This window comes from Dermacentor albipictus, chromosome 1 (genome assembly GCF_038994185.2).
Source record: "Dermacentor albipictus isolate Rhodes 1998 colony chromosome 1, USDA_Dalb.pri_finalv2, whole genome shotgun sequence".
Lineage (NCBI taxonomy): Eukaryota > Metazoa > Arthropoda > Arachnida > Ixodida > Ixodidae > Dermacentor > Dermacentor albipictus.
The window spans coordinates 136,342,917-136,359,789 of NC_091821.1; the positions used below are offsets into that span (position 1 = coordinate 136,342,917).

The following is a 16,873-nucleotide window of genomic DNA, read 5'->3' on the forward strand; positions in this document are numbered from 1 at the left end:
ATAAGGAGAATTATGTAGCTTCTGGAAAGATGTACTGAAGCACAAATGCAAGGCAGACAACTAGAGCTGGCTGACTCATGATCACAGACTTTTGAGAAAAGTTGAAGATAGGCATAAGACAAGGACTAGCATCCCCCACCCACCTCTGCCCCACTTTTCTTGCCATTTACATGGCAAGACACTAAGATGAAGACACTAAGATGAAGTTTAAGGTATCAATAAAACTGCTTTTCTTTACTTTCAGGGACTGTATACTAGCTTGCAACATGCTTTCTTAGCTGCCTCAATCGAAAAGCACCCACCGCAAGCACATCCCTAACGGCCACTCTGATGGTGCCTCTTTGGCTTTTGGGGTCTGGATGAAATTCTGTAGCTCCCTGGTTGTCCAGCATTTCCAGCAGGTGGTTCACAATACTCGAACCCATGGCAGCGTCTTGGGCCAGTGCTGACCAACACTCGCACACCTGCCTAAGAACACAATATTGCAATAGAGCAAACTGAAATGCATACTGAAGGAAATTACAGAAAATAAAAAAAGGGATGCAAAAAGAAAAATTGCATCGGTGTGTCATGCAATTTCCATGCAGCTGTAAAAAACTGAGGGTGTGATTTCAGCTCTGGGTTGAATCAATACGCTACAACTAGCTCACTCCTTTGGTCCCTGTGTACCATTCAGTGCCACTTCTTTAACATATACATGTTACCAACACTGCAGCTTTGCTGCAGCATCACAGACTTTAGTGAGGGCATTGGCAGTGCCATGCCTGGGTCACATATGTACAGGCCCAACCAAATTACAGAAAATATCAAGATGACCTGTAACGTAGGCTCTACTTAAAACTGCAAGTGCATCCAATGCATTTGGCAAGGCTACTCGTGAAGAGGGTTACTTTGTCCTAGCATTTATGCAGTTTTTAAACCTGTCCCAGTCTATATGTGGCAGTAGGTACAACATTGGCACAAGCATAGGGAATTAAAAAAAAAAAAAGAGGAATTCTAACCCCTTCCCGCATTGGCTCTTTGTATTAAAGGGCCCCTCACAAGGCACCATAGCAAATTTTTTTTATACACTGGAAGTTATTACATGTCGTTTAGGGAGGATTCTGCTGCAAAAATTTTTCAAATCGACTCATTAATAGCCGAGATGTAAATATTTCAGTGCCACGAACCCATGATTTCAGCAGGCGGGCTCCACTGCTAAGCAAGATGCTCTCTCCACTTGCCCAGTCTAGCCTTCACAAGCGAAATTCCTTCCCTGTGTTCTCCCATACTAGACCTCGAGGATCGTGTGATGCGTAAATCACAGGCCCCGCCTTCATTTTTTTTTCTACTCGCTTTTTTTTTTCCCCCTGGGCTACGCATTTCCGCTGACCGCACAGCGCGCGAGCTGTTGTCTCGTTCGCGGAGTGCACGATTTTGCACGCTGTGCACAAGGAAACATGACTAGCAGTATGATTCAGTGCTACACGAATACTGAGACACAACAAGTGGATCACGGAGTGTGATCATGCGGTGGAACACGGTAGAAAATGGCATAGTTTCGGTACCTGCGCACGCGACCACACGACTGTGGGAACAAGCAGACGAAGCAGAAGTACATCTCTCGTGCTTTGGTGCGAAGTAAAACAAAAACAACATGCAGACATTCCGTTTGTGTTTTATTATTTCTCTAAACTTCAATTCGTCAATTCAAGCAGCAGATCGCACAGATACCAGATGTTGTCTTGAATAATTCTCAAAGTCACGTGTCACTACAAGCAACGCCGCACTGCAGACACAATTACGTAGGCACAGGGGCACTATTACGTCACCGTCCAGCTTGGAGCGCGGCGGTCGCGAGTGAAGAAGGAAACGGTGATCAGATTGAAATTTCAGGTCCTTCCGCGGCGTGAAGCGATGTAATACTTTGCAGACACGATTGTTATCGCGCAATATATGCACTGCGCTTGTCAGCTCAAAATGACCAGGCCTGGTGAGGGGCCCTTTAAATCAGATTGCTGTCATTACATTTCAAGTAAACCTGTCTAAAATGCATGCGCAATGAATAGTATCCTAAAAAATTTTGAATACAGTAGTAATTCAAATAAAGCAACTTAGTTCTAACAAGGGTTTACTTTAACTTGCTGAGCAAAGACACACGACATACTTGTCATAAGGTAACGGATAGGTCAGGAGGGCATTCACAACGAGGTTCGAGTGGTGTCGTGCCAAAGTTCGGACCACTTCAAGTGCCTCAGACTGCGTCTGGAGAGAATGGACATGCGAGAGCTGTTGGTGCAAGCTCTCAACAAGGTGGGCCACCTGTAATGTTAGAAAATTTCACTGAGTATGAGGTAATAATAAAAAAATTCATAGACTCCTTATGCTACATTTGAGAGATGTCTGTATCAGCACACGACAATTATCATCTGAGATAGAGTCCTGAAAATACCTGCATGGAGGTCCTCCTCAGATTTTCACGAGACACACATGAAGGAATCATTGCAAGAATCAATGAAACACACAAACCACGAGAGTTCTCAATGTTTATCGTCCTGCAAACCGCAGAAATGCAAGAAACCCATGGAAAGTTTATTTGCAGATTATGTACGGCCAATATTTAGTGCACGTGCCTGGTGTCCAAAGACAAATGCACAAGGACTACGCACCCATTCACCACACATTGTACACCAGAATTGAATGCCCGATGCACCACCGACGTTCACTGTTATTTGACAGTACCACTTCGTAGGAACCGCAACGGTGGCAGCGGAATTGCGTTATCAGTGAAGTAGCAACTGAGAGCATACAACTAGCAGGCAATTGATGCAACTTGACAGCCGCACCTCTATCCACCCTGCACAGCCTTCACACACATGCATTCAAGTGCAGCGTACAGCCATCTGTATGAAGGCTTCTCACCACATCTAGGCTTTAGCCCCACTTGTCTTGCCACATGCAGCGCTAAAGGGCCACAGAGACTAAACGGCAAGCAAGGACAGTGGCCTCAGTGATTGCTCCTCTACACCTGGGCATGTCTCTGCTTCCCATATCAGACCAGGGAAACGCCTACAGCCTAATCCTACCTACATTGGAATGTGGTCAGCGAAACCAGGAATTGAACTTACAACCAGAGAAAACAGTGACAGATAGCTAGTAGAAGATGCAGTACTGTAATTTTGTTTGATTTAGAAATCTGAAGCTTGTGGGAATTATGAAATTTTATCGTTTATTAGAGTAGAAGCTTGGGTGAGTTTGTTGTAGTACATAAAGGCAGCAGTGTGTAGCACACGAATGTAGGAAAAAGGACAGAGCACTCGCTATTCTTCTCTGTCCTTTTTTCCTACATTCGCACACTACGCACTATTGCCATTTTATACTTTCCCAGTGCTCTGTCACAGCGAGGTAAGCAGATGCTTTCCTGTCCGCACATGCTTGTTCACATTGTCGAGTTTCTTCTCATAAAACAAGGAAGAAGGAAGTGCAACAAACTCGGCACAGGTATACGAGTTCACTAGCTAGCAGAGTTGAGCACTGCTCTGTGCTGCGGACTGCTTTATGTACAGCATTCTGAACGCGTCCACTAAGACGCTTTGTACACGTTTGTCACCATACACAAATTACGAAACTGAGAGGACACCTTGTGAGTGTCGGTTTTTTATTCTATTTTGAGACAATCACATGATCATTATATCAACGAAAAATTCTTTGAAAGCCATAGACAATGCCGAAAACACAGCAAAATATTAGATGGCTTATCTGGTAACATCAGCCACGTGCTGCCATGATGAATATTTTCCATGTTGGTTTTATATGTGGCACAGTAAACTCTACAGTTGCAAGAAGATGAGTGGATAATTCTACTGGAATCCCTAAACTGGCAGCATCTGTAACACACTTGGAGGAAAAGGTGGAAGTTCACAACTTACACAATTATGTACATGGTGTCTGAAAGGGTTAAGTGGATTTAAGAGCCAATTAATGCATTGTCACTATGTGATGTTTATCGGAGGTGAGACAGAAGAAACACTGTACATAAAACTAAAGAATATGACACTGTAGGTACAATTCATTAACATTAATGTAACCTGTTTCGTCAACTAAATAAATTAAACATGAGGGCAAGAGAAAGAGAGAGAAAAGAAAGATAAACTGAGCAAGCAATCGAGTGCATTTTTCAAATGTTATCCACTGTTGCCTGAATTGAATTCTCAGGTTTTACACGCCAAAACCACAATTTGATTGTGAGGCACGCCATAGTGGGGGACCCTGGATTAATTTTGACCACCAGGGGATCTTTAACGTACCCCCAATGGCCGAGACACGAGTTTTTTTGCATTTCGCCCGCATCAAAATACGGCTGCCACGGCTGGGGTTTGATCCCACGATCTCGTGGTTAGCAGTGCAACACCATAGCCGCTAAGCCATTATGGCAGGTTCCAGTGTTATCTAGTGTAGCACTCCATGAATTTCAAATCTAATTCTCAGTTTGAGCAACATACTTAAACAGAAAATGCATACTTCAGCTCGCAGCTCAGCACCACGCAGCTGCAGCAGGCCAGAAAGCACATGGGCTGCACCAGAGGAACTACTTGACACTGGATCCTTGAGACCTTGAAGGAGCGTCTCGGCTAATGAAAGGAGCTGAATCGATGGCACCTTCTTGGCCAATGTCTGCGTGCAGCAAATAGCAACAACAATACGATCAAGGCTGACCATTTCAAGAAATAAATGAAAGGTAAGCACCTTAAAAAGTCCTTGTCCAAAGAGAAAGTTAGTACAGGTGCAGAAAACAAAATTACATTTAATATGATTGAAATCAAAATTTTACACAGTCAAGCCCAAATACAATGAACACCACCATGGCACAAAATGTGTTCGATATATTAGCAGTTCATAATAATTGGACATGAACTCAAAATGAACTAAACAGGGTGCAGAAGAGACGTTTTATTCCCCAAAATCATGGGTACTATGCTTACAGGCAGAAATCAGTGATTGCACTCTGTCTCGGTGGTTTTTTCTTGTTCAATTCAACTCAATTTTATTTGATAAAATGCGTAGAGTGAATTTTCATGAATTGTTTGGATTTATAGCCAAAGGCTAGTAATGGGTTTCAGTAGGATCAACAGAAAGGTTCGATGTTTTGAGACACACACACTGCATTCCCCACAGTTCAGAAGAAAAAACATTATAGCAGAAATCTCACGATGACTGCTGATGGTAACGCGAATAGCATTCAAGCAGTGTGGAGACAGACGCTATTCCCTAATTCAGAACTCGCATTTATTTAACATGTTCAGTGGTAATTCTGACACTTTGGTTACTTCAGCTATATGCCACATACTTCAATACAGTGGTGGAACGACGATTTCACATTTGGGTCCAAGTCCTGGCGCAGGCTAAAAGCCGACTTGGTGCAGCAGCAAGTACTTTTGGCGCAGGGTCAAATGCACGTATGCTTACCATACACCATGGAAATTTTAACTGGTATAGTCGATATCTTGTGGAGATGGGTTGGTGCGAGGCTTACCATATTTACTCGATTCTAACACACCCTTGATCGTAACGCGTACCCGTTTTCTGTGCCCCCCCCCCAAAATGACAACCTTGATTGTAAGGCGCACCTGTCTTCCATGACCAAAAAAAAAAAAAAAAGATTACAATACCACGCGTCTCGTGTTTTTATATAGAAATACTATTTTCTCTCATTTGAAAAAAAAAAAAAAAACAGATTTATTCTCAATAAACGAAAGTTGAGATCAATAAAAACACAAATGGAAGCGGCGTACCTTGCCGCCAAGATTTTTCACTGCGCCGGTATGAGTCGCGTGGGGCAATAAATATATCACTCGTCGTCGCTATCAGACAACTCCTTATCGCTATCAACAGACCAAAGCATTTCATCCTCGGTGCCATTGATGGCATTCGAAATCCTGCACTTTTTAAAGGCCTTGTTGACTATGGCAGACGGGATCGTGCACTATGCATCTTTCACCCATCCAGCAAAGTCCTGCAGCAAGGCACGCTTCATTTTATTGGCAGGCATGAATTCGTGGCAACCACTGACAAGCCATTCGGCGTAGAGCACCTGAATTCTATCTTTCACTGGCTTGTTCAAACAAACATCGAGCGGCTAGAGCTGCGATGTCATGCCGCCTAGTATCACGACAAGGTCAGTGTTGCATGCAGCCAGCTTGTCCTTGATGCGCTGGTCAAGGTGGCAGCTGAATGCGTCGAGCACAAGCATCCCACGCAGACCCAAACTGCCGCCGGGTCTCCTCCGCCAACGTTATCAATCCAGTCAGCGACCAAGTCCATGGTCATCCAACCTTTTTCATTTGCGCACACAATCACGCCACTCGGAAACACGATTCCTTTCGGGAGCATCTTTCGGCTGAAGATAAGATACGGGGGCAGCTTGTGCCCATCCGCAGTGCAACAAAACATTGCGGTGACTAGTTTTTTCATGGCTGGAAGACAAAACACGCACTTGCTTTGCCCCCTTCTTTTCAACGGTTGTGGTGGCATGCATGTGAAAGTAGAGCGGCATCTGATTGGCATTTCCAATCTGTCCGAAGTGGTAGCCGTTTCTATGGCGCAACTTCAAAACATACTGCTGAAAACTGTGTAATTTCTCTTCATATTCCTCGGACAATTTTTGGCATGTCCCTGCCCGCCTTTGAAGAGAAAAGCCTTTTCTTTTCATAAAATTTGACAGCCAGCACCTGCTCACTTTGAAGTCACTCCGCATCAGCCCTTTCTGTAGGGCTAACTGCATCGGCCATACTTTGAGCAGATCGGTCGTCACAGGCCGCTGTGCCACTCGCTGCTCTTGCACGTATTCCCCGAGAAGCTCTTCTATTTCGGCGAAGCGGCCCTGCTTTGGTCCACTGAAACCCTTCCTTGTTGCTTTGCTGGCGAAAATATTCTCCTTCTGCTTGCGCCAATCCTGCACACAAGTTTCAGGAACTCCGAACACCCGTGATGCGGCTTGATTTCTGTCCGTCTCCGCACACATAACTTTCCTTTTAAATGCGGCATGATGGTGGACTCGGCATGTCTTCGCAGACGGCGCGTCCATGCTGATTGAATAAACGCAGAAAACAGGAAGACAGGCGGTAGACTAGGTTACACCAACGCCTGGTTAACGTACATGGAGGTATGCACATGGAGGAAGCTACGGCAGCTAGGCTAGAAGCGATGGCGATATGGTAACGCAGATTTAGGGTCGTACTCAATTCTAAAGCGCATGCAATTTTTGGACCTGTTTTATCAGAAAAAAGGTGTGCATTAGGTTCGAGTAAATACGGTATTTTGTGAGCATGGTCGTGAAAGGACACTACGCTCCTCCACACCACGATGCACAAAGAGGGCTGCGGCCAGTTTCGCCGACTCTCCGATACGGTATGGATAAGGCACCACAGACAGTGCCACAGACAGATTGTCAACACACGTAGGGTTTAGTAACTGAGGATGATGCACAGTGCGACAGTCAAGGCTTGTGAGCAAAGGCTTCCAGCAAGACCGTTCGAGTATGCGCGCCTGAACTGAACATAACATCATGCAATACATTCATGTCATGCCATGGACATTAGAAAGTTTTTGAACAAAGAAGTAGCGTCAGCGCCACTGCACATGCGCAAGACACGAGGAGGATTTTGTGTTTGCAGTGGCGACGCTATTTTGCCAACATAGGGCAGCAACTCAAACTCGAAACAACAAGTTTGCATCACCAAATGTGGCGACACCCATCAAAGTGGTGGCTCTTGCCAAGTACCACATTAGACTTCAGTCCTTGTAAACCTGCGGCTATCTAAAATAATAAACAGTGTTGTAGGTTCTCACTTTCCTTCATTTGATTCAATAAAGCATGGCACAACGTAATATAGTTGTACAAACAAATCTTACTTTTGCACCCGTGCAATTTTTGCATTAAAAGCGGCCTTGCATCCCTCCCTCATGAATAAGCAGCCACCGCAGCTGCATGCAAACCCACGATCTCGAGCTCAGCAGTGCAACAATGCACTGCTGAGCTCGACATACCTATACAATGGAGATGCCTAAACAATGGCTACCTGTTGGGGTAGCCATTGTATAGGCTACCCCAACAGGTCAAAAACTTCGGGACGCACACATATCTAAGTCGCAAGTGCAAAATGATGTTGCAAAAATGGGTCTCCATATCTGGTCATGGGAAATAACTTCAAGAACACATATAAAACATGACTGTAGAATGCACTTTGGCCAGCAACAAATACTCGCACGGTTCTCTTTTTCCGTTTTCTTTCACAATGGCCCCCATGTGTTCAAGCCGCGAGCTCATACATAATGCCAAAATTAACCTGGCCCACATGCAGTTGCTGTGACATAGATAACAGCGTGAACAAGACAAATGGAAAAAAGGATGGAACAGGACAGAGCACTAGACTTCAACTGACAAGCTTTATTCAGAAAAACATGGAAAGAGGCCACTGTATGCTCAAATAAATGTGTAGACAGATGCATAAACGAATGTGCCATGTTGGAGAGAACCAAATGCGCAACAAAGCCAATAAGCGCCCACAACAAGCCATTACATAGCATTTACCAGGTTCTTCTCAAGGTACAACACGTGAGTGAATGCCAGTGATGGAGCGCTTACACGTTCATCAACTGCTTTTGAAATGCAATATGTCTAAAATATTTCCCTATCTAACTGCCTGGCGAGCCATCTGAGCACTTGTGTGTTATGAAAACACAGGCAGCCTTTATGATTACATCAATGGCAGTGGTCAGCCAAGTGGCCAGTGCCTGCTAGAGCATTTACAGCGTTCTGGTGCTCCCTAAGCCAGTCATTCAGGCACCTGCCTATTTGTCCAATATAGCACTTTCCAGAGAAAAGTGGAATCTTGTAAACCACCCCCCCATGGCAGTTAACAAATCAGGTGACATGCTCCTTAGTGCATGTTCCTTGACTCACGGCATTGTTTACCAGCCTGCACATTCTTGTGAACTTTAGTGGTGCTGAAAAAACATCCATACCGCACTTATCCACTACCATTTTCAGGCGGTAGGACACCTAGTCTATGTATGGCACGGCCACAGAGCGCCCACTGGGACGGGCATTATTGCACTGAGTGGCTGCCGGGTCAGCTTTTACATCTTTTATGAGGCTCTCAGTGACTGACACCAAGGTGTCATCGGGATGCCCAGTGCTATGTAAACGGCTCGATTGTTGCTGAACACTGCAGGAAACCTGGTGCACCAAAGATTTAACCAGAGCAGCTCTCAGGCAGTTAGTAGTTATGCCTCTTAACGAACTTGGAGTGCACTGAACGGTAGTCAAGCAAGGGCTTCTTACTCCTAAGAGAGTACATCCAACAAAGGGAACTATCACTTAGAATGACACGGATATTTAAGAATTGTAGGCGACCATCTACTGGCAACTCATGTGTGAACTTAAGTCCAACTGCACACTTTTTCAAAAACACCCAGAACGTTTTTAACAGCGTAGCTGCTCCCCTCCGACTTCAAACCTTTCAGCACAACAAGAAAGTCATCGACATGCCAGAGAATTTTAGCTACAAAAGTATCGTCAAGTAACGAGAAAATATGATTGTCAACAACAGATAAAAACAAATCAATTAAAAGAGGGGCTGTGCCCGAACTGATGCAAACACTATCTTTTTGGACAAATGTGTCCTGGTCGAAAACAACAAGGGTATAAGATAAAATCTTGGCATCTCAATGAAATTGTCAACAGAAAGGCTAGCGGCATTTTGAAAGTCAAAGGGACCACACTTTTAGATATGCTCTCTCCGACGGAAATTAAAAGCTCAGCCTGGGGGAGGGAGTAAAATATGCTCTTCCATGTCAACTGAGAAGGCGAACAACGGTTCCCCAGTGTTTTCATGCACCGAAAGGTAGTTAACGAGTTCATTAGAGTTGAGAAACACGAACAGGCTATTGACATGCAACCTTTCAAGGTGTTTCTGAATAAATTTTGTCATTTCCCCTTGCCAAGACTCTCTTTCAGTTTCTATTGCTCTGAGAGGGACGTCTACTTTATACGTACTAGGAAAAAAAAAAAAAAAACATTGTCAGAGTGTCCCTCTTCGTGGCTAGCATGCGCATCCTGAGGCCATCAAGATACATATCCTGGCATAATGTCAAGGCCTTTTTCTTGACCCTCCTCACGACATTAACCAAGTGCACAAAGTTCATATTGACAGCAGCACATGCCTTTTCATGAAAACATGTCTGCGACAAGACAAGACTGCTGTCAATAAGAGCTTTGTACACTCTGTTAATGTCGCTGGTGGTGAATGTGAAAGCTTCTCAGGAATGTGTAAGCGCTACATCACTGGCACTCACTGATAAAGAAGTGTTGTACCTTGAGAAGAACCTGGTGAATGCTATGTAATGGCTTGTTGTGGGCACTTATCAGCTTTGTTGCACATTTGGTTGTCTCCAACGTGGCACATTTGTTTATGCGTCTGTCTGCGTGTTTATTTGAGCATACGGTGGCCTCTTTGCATGTTTTTCTGATTAAAGCTTGTCAGCTGAAGTCCACCGCTCTGTCTTGTCTCACCCTTTTTTCCATTTGTCTTGTTCGCACTATTAACTATCTCACAGCAACTGCATTAACACCAACTAGCCCAACTTTCTGCATTAATTACTGGCCCATATCCATGCCAGCAGTAAAACTGGTGGTAGTCTTATAAATCAAAATCTATTCACTAACTCAAACATATGGAAGCTGAAATGTGCTTGCTAATGCCACTCTAAACTATGCACCACGTACAATTCTGATAACAGTGGCTTCTTTACAAAACCCTGCTATCACCCATAAACATCGAGAAAGCTAACCTTTAATCCTAAAATCTGACATCCTCCTTCGGCAAACTCCGCGGTACCACATGGGTCTGATGAACACCGAAATAAAGTGCCAGTATGACCGTACAGCAGCACTACACTGCACGTCCATCAGAGAAAAATGCGGAAATTACAAACCAGATGACTCCGATGGGCTCGTTTCCTTCTACGATGATGATGATAGCATGCTGTTGATTTTTATTTCAGTTTTGCTAGATGTAAGACATCGACGGAAGGAGGGTTTTGCTCGTTTGCATGCTTTGGCACAGGTTTGGCGCAATTTTCTACTAAAATGCCGCTTTCGCCCAGGATGGCGCAGAGGACTACTCTCAGTGCAGTTTGGCACGATTGGCACAGCTGTTCCATCACTGCTGATATCGCTTCACTTTGCTTTGGCAGTGCTTGCCAAGACTGCCCATGAACATGCTGTCATAAGGACGATGGTGCGATGCCTACGCAGTGACGATGGAATGACAGTCAAGGAATGATATCACCAGAATGACAAAGGTGGTATAACGACAATGGCATGACAACAATTAGATGTCAATTCTTAAATTATAAGATGGTGTAATGACAGCAGTGTGAAGATGACAACATGAGAACAATGAGATGACTGCATGGCGACTATGATGGGATGATGACGGTATAACGGCAACCAGATGACGAAGCTGAAATGATGACAATGGCACAACCACAGCAACACGATGACAGTAGGAAAACATATGCATGATAGCATCTGTCTGACCATGACACAATGAAGATGATGGCATCAAAACAATCGCAATAATCACAACTGAATGGCGACAACATAATTACGGTAGAATGACGAACAAGGAATGATATTGATGGATCGACAAAGGAAGTGTGACAACGACTTGATAACAATGGAATGATGTTATTGAAGTGATGACGATGGTGAAATGACAGCCTGACAATGATGGCATGATGATAACGGTATGATGATGACTGAGCGACGATGATGGCTCACAGCGATAGCACGATGACAATCAGGTGTCGAAGTTACAATGACGATGATGTAATAACCCCTGATGTAACAACAATGAATGCATAACGACTACTGTATGACGATAACACAATGACAACATGGCATGACAATGGCATGAGGATAATGAAACGACAATTATTTTATGCTGATGGTGCCATGATTACAGAACCATGAAGCCTATGCGACAATGACGGTGTGACGACAGCATGACGAGAGTCAGCTGAAGAAGCTGGAGTGACCATTACGGAATGACTCCGACAGCATCGTGACAGTGGTGTGGCATCGAATGCAAGATGACTGTATGCTGACAATGACATGACAATGATGGCATGACGAAAGCTGGAAGAGAATGCTGTAATGCCGACAATGTAGTGACTGTTGCAATGACATCATGACCACTGACATTATGACATGACCTAGTGGCTGAAACTTTGAAAACTTGGGCCACTGGGTCGACGTAAATGGCGTGACAATGACAGCATGACGAGAGTCAGATCATGAAGTTGGAATTATGACGATTGTATGACCATGACGGCATCACAATGGTGGTGTGAGAAGGAATGCACGATGAGTGTACAACAACAATGGCACGATGACAATGCATGATGAGAATCGGATGACAAAGCAATGACCATGATGGCATCATGACCCAAAGCCCATACCTGGTGGCCCAAGCTATTTGACAACTTGAGTCCCTGGGTCAGGGTAGAAGGCATGACGACGACGGCATGACAACAACATGAGGACAATAATATGACTGTATGGTGACTATGATGGGACGATGACATTATAATGGCAACCAGATGACGAAAATGAAGTGACAACAATGGCGAGACGATCAAGTTGGAACGGCAATGATGAAATAAGCACGATGGCATCATGGCCAGGAGCACATACCTAGTGTCCCAAGCAAGTATGCAACTTGGGCAACTTGTTCAGCGTAGGAGGCTAGATAGATAGATAGGCCCAAAATGGCTGAAGTAGGCAAAGAATGCTATTCGAATTAAAAATGCTAATTGGAACAGCAATGTATTTGGCCATCCACAACTCTAAAATGGTGCCAATATCAGGATTTATAGCAATTGGGCATGCTCTGTACACTGATTGGCTTTAATTGCTGCTATTACAACATGCTTTCTATAGCTGTCAATTAAAAAGTTTATAAATTTTACTATTTCATCCATCTCTTTTTGTCACATTTCTTCCAACATCAACATCTGTCAAAATATATCTTCATCTCTGCTGCAGTGTTTAATACCTACTACGGAACATCCAGTATATGTCGGAACTATTTCTTTTTTGTTTACACCCCTTCAGTATTCATATTACAAAAAAAAATCTACTTCAGTCCTTGTAAAAGTTTCATAAAACAAACTTGCCTTTGCTAACTCTTTGGAAATTATGTGAAAGGACTCAGGGTCCGCCTTCTGAATGTTTGCCTGAAGATCATCAACACCATGTAAATCTGTGTCCTCCTTTGACGAAAGGCCTACATACGTCATGAAATGAAAGAATAGAAAAGGGAAACCAATACAGCAACACATTAGTAAATATTACACAGCAGTTTTCTGAAATGCTTGCATACGAACATACAAACATTTTTTTTTCAGACATATCAAACCATTTAACTTTTTATATGTAATTAGTTTTCCACATTTTATAATGCATTATGGTCTGCTGCACTCGAGAACTAGGCAAGCCGGGACAAATGAAGATTGAGTCTGATCTGATGATTGGTACATCAAACCACAAAAAAATTCAGAGCTCGGAAGTCACAACAAAGTGGCATATCCTTGCAGCTTCAGCATTCACCTTAAATTTTATTAGTGCAGTACTGTGTTCTTAAGGGGACATGTAGATTACACACTTTTCCATTCCTGTGTGGATGTATCGACTATAAGTTTTCTTTCATGAATTCTGCACTGAGAATTTTTGTGGGCAGGGCTACAGTTTTAAAAAGCTCCATTCATTCAAAGGTACAGTACTGCAAACATTGTGGGCCCATCCTGCCACTCCAAGAAAGGAGCATGATCGAAATATGACATCATGGGCAAGGATGGCTACAAAGGCATCAGTGTGTCAATATATAGTAATGATGGCAATGTTAAAATTAAATCAATGGAATATGCCTGCTAAGAATATTTCTGAAATCAACATACTTTGACTCTTGTTGTTAATTTCAAGAGACAGGTGAATACAGGTCACAGCTGTGTTGCGAATGGAGATGCTGGAGTCAGTGCAACGAGGCACAAGAGCACCGAGGACAAAGCCAAAACAGCTGAACATCCGAAAAACCTAGGCAACAGAAAAGATTTTCTTAAAATTATTAAATGCATAATTAACCAGCCATAAAGAAAGCAATAATAAAACGCTTCTTTTCTCTTGATGTATCTGCAAAGTTCCTGCAAAGTTTTATCTAAACCCGACACTTTCAACTCCAAGCCCATAAATCTATGTGACCCCATTAAGCCTTTTTTGTAGCCCATATAGGCCTTCTAGTTACGAACCTGTCCCTACCAACCCAGGCCCCTTTGCAAAATGCTTAAGCCTTGATAAACTCTCCTCTCCCACAAAATGCCACCGTGCAGCCCAGTGCTCAAGTTGAGTTTAAGACCCCCAACTTGAACCAAGAGACTGATAAAGAACCAAGTGAAGGCCATGTGCACATTGTCTTAACCTTCAGTGTGTTTAGATGGCTCCTGGCTGCCAAATGTCATAAAATGAAATTAATGTGCTAAATTAGTTGTGTTTCATTGACTACCATTATTGTTTTCATCAGTGACTTGAATGTTTCCACTTTCACTTTCAGAGGTAAAACACACTTTAAATAAATACTAGTAAAATATATATTTTGTCTTTATTCAAATTTTTATTCTCTACAGATAACTGTTGACCTGGCAATCGCAGCATAAGAGTCAACACCGCCCAGCATGCAACAAATAAAAATTATCTTTATATGTGACTAATTGAAAATGTGCACAAAGTGCAGAGTAGCTTCTAGCCACATTATGTCAAGACCATTGGAGGTGGTGGTAACAATATATTGCAAACTCCTGATGTGTGTACCAATCAGTCTGGTGCAGTGGACACAGGCCACATCATGGACCATGCTGCTGAAAACAGTGTCTTGAGTAATCTCCCTGCACCAATGCATTTGCCTTTCCCTTGCACCGCACTCTATACATACTGGCACAGGGCACGAGAGAGAGACAAGGAGAGGGTAAGGTGGACTCTGTTTTCAGAGAAGTGCCAGTGAAGAACCCTCAAATGCAGGCTTATCCTGTGCAGAATGAACAATACAGAGTGGTGTGCAAGGAAAGGACCAACCTGGTGGTCCTGAGTGCACTTAAATATACAAGATGATGCTCTAAATAGCCTCATCTAAATTTTCCACTACTCGCCAATGAAATTAATTCTGGAGTTTTACATGCCAAAAGCATGAGTTGATTATGAGGCACACCATAGTGGGGACTCCTGATTAATTTTGACCACCAGGGTATCTTTAACGTGCCCCCAATGCATGGGACATGGGTGTTTTTGCATTTCGACCCTAGCGAATTGTGGTCGCTGTGGCCAGGATTTTATCCCGCAACCTCGTGCTTAGCAGCGCAACATCATAGTCGCTAAGCTGCCGCAACGGGTACTTTGCCAGTGAAGCAAGAAGCTAGATCATAAGAGACTGGTATTTTCATCTGTCAGTTTTGCACAACTTACCCCAGACTCAATATGACTGCTGTAAAGCATCATAAGCTCCCAAATGGAGTTCAAGCAGCGCTCTCTCTCAAACTCCTGTTTAGAGTTGAGCCAAGGAACCAGCACCTGTGAAAATGCAACTTGCAGTTCATTACATAAGTCTTGAAACATTGTGTATGAGCCCAATCAGTGTGCATAAACATTACTATGATATGCATTCCAATTGACTAAATTTGATATTGCTGTAGTGAAGAACTTAGCAGTCATGACAAAACTAATTTACTAGTTGACAAAAATATAGCATAACACTGACAAGAGCCGTGACAAGGTTTGCTTGACACAGGTCACAAATTACCAATGCACCACACTGACAAAAAATTTTCACCAAGGAGCAAAATATTTTAGGAAATATTCAAATAATGCCTGCTAGAGGAAACTTCAAGCATGGAGAAAAAAAGTAATCATGGTGTTCTAAGATTAGCGGTTAGCGCACAATTTTTGTCCACAACTAGTAAGGCAAGACCAAACCAGTGAGACAGGATTGTAAGACTACATTTCATGGTAACATTTTTTACTATTGTATTGAAAGAACTGTACATGTTAATTTCTTCAATTCACTTCAACTGAGACATTTTTAGTAAGATTTTGAAGAAGAGAGATTAATCATTGTATCTTCTCATTTTTTTAAACGATCCTAGACATATAGAAAACAATATGCAGCTCAGCAGTGCAACCACACGGTTAACATTTCACACGTGTAGCCTGAATGACATGCTCCTATGAGAGAATAGCATAAAAAAAGTCAAAGAAATTGAAAAGATAGGTTGTCACCTGCCCCCCAAAATAATTGGAAGCAACATACGCCGCACACATCACAATCCATACCTTCCCCTTCAGTTTTGCTTATGTTGTGCTACAGACTGGGCCCCTCTTTCAGGCAAATGCTCGAGTTCGTACTTCTCATTTCATACAATATCATGACAAGCTACATTAAAAAACTTGGTAGGCACTGGCAGGTAGCTGCTGCAATTGCCATTTCAAGGGGAAGTTAAGAATATTGTTCTCTATGACAGGTTGCTCACTGTAAATCCTGAAATATTCAAACTAGCATTAACTGCAGTGTGACTGGCAGCTTACTTGTGTAACATGGTACTCTATTTGTTAATTGCTGAATGTGTAAATCCACTCTACCGCTGATAAAGTACTATTTGTTTAACTCTTCAAGAAATGTCCACACTGCAAGTACTTCTCGTGGCACCTACAAACATAGCTAATTTACATATGTGATTGTATAAAGCGTCACCTTTCTTAGAAGAAAGGAAACTGAGGGATCCAATT

The 16,873-nt window shown here is 43.1% G+C and overlaps 1 protein-coding gene across 2 annotated transcripts in view; it reads right to left on the minus strand.

Annotated features, from left to right (window-relative positions):
* Positions 1 to 16,873, minus strand: part of c11.1 (maestro heat like repeat family protein c11.1) — a 193,255-nt gene that overhangs the window by 61,310 nt on the left and 115,072 nt on the right. For both annotated transcript variants that reach the window (XM_065444129.2, XM_065444128.2), the window contains 6 exons: positions 15,557 to 15,661; positions 14,002 to 14,137; positions 13,222 to 13,331; positions 4,501 to 4,653; positions 2,147 to 2,301; positions 303 to 468 (listed from right to left, as the gene is read on the minus strand). In XM_065444129.2, the coding sequence (XP_065300201.1) occupies positions 303 to 468; positions 2,147 to 2,301; positions 4,501 to 4,653; positions 13,222 to 13,331; positions 14,002 to 14,137; positions 15,557 to 15,661 (825 nt within the window). The remainder of the gene's footprint in view (positions 1 to 302; positions 469 to 2,146; positions 2,302 to 4,500; positions 4,654 to 13,221; positions 13,332 to 14,001; positions 14,138 to 15,556; positions 15,662 to 16,873) is intronic.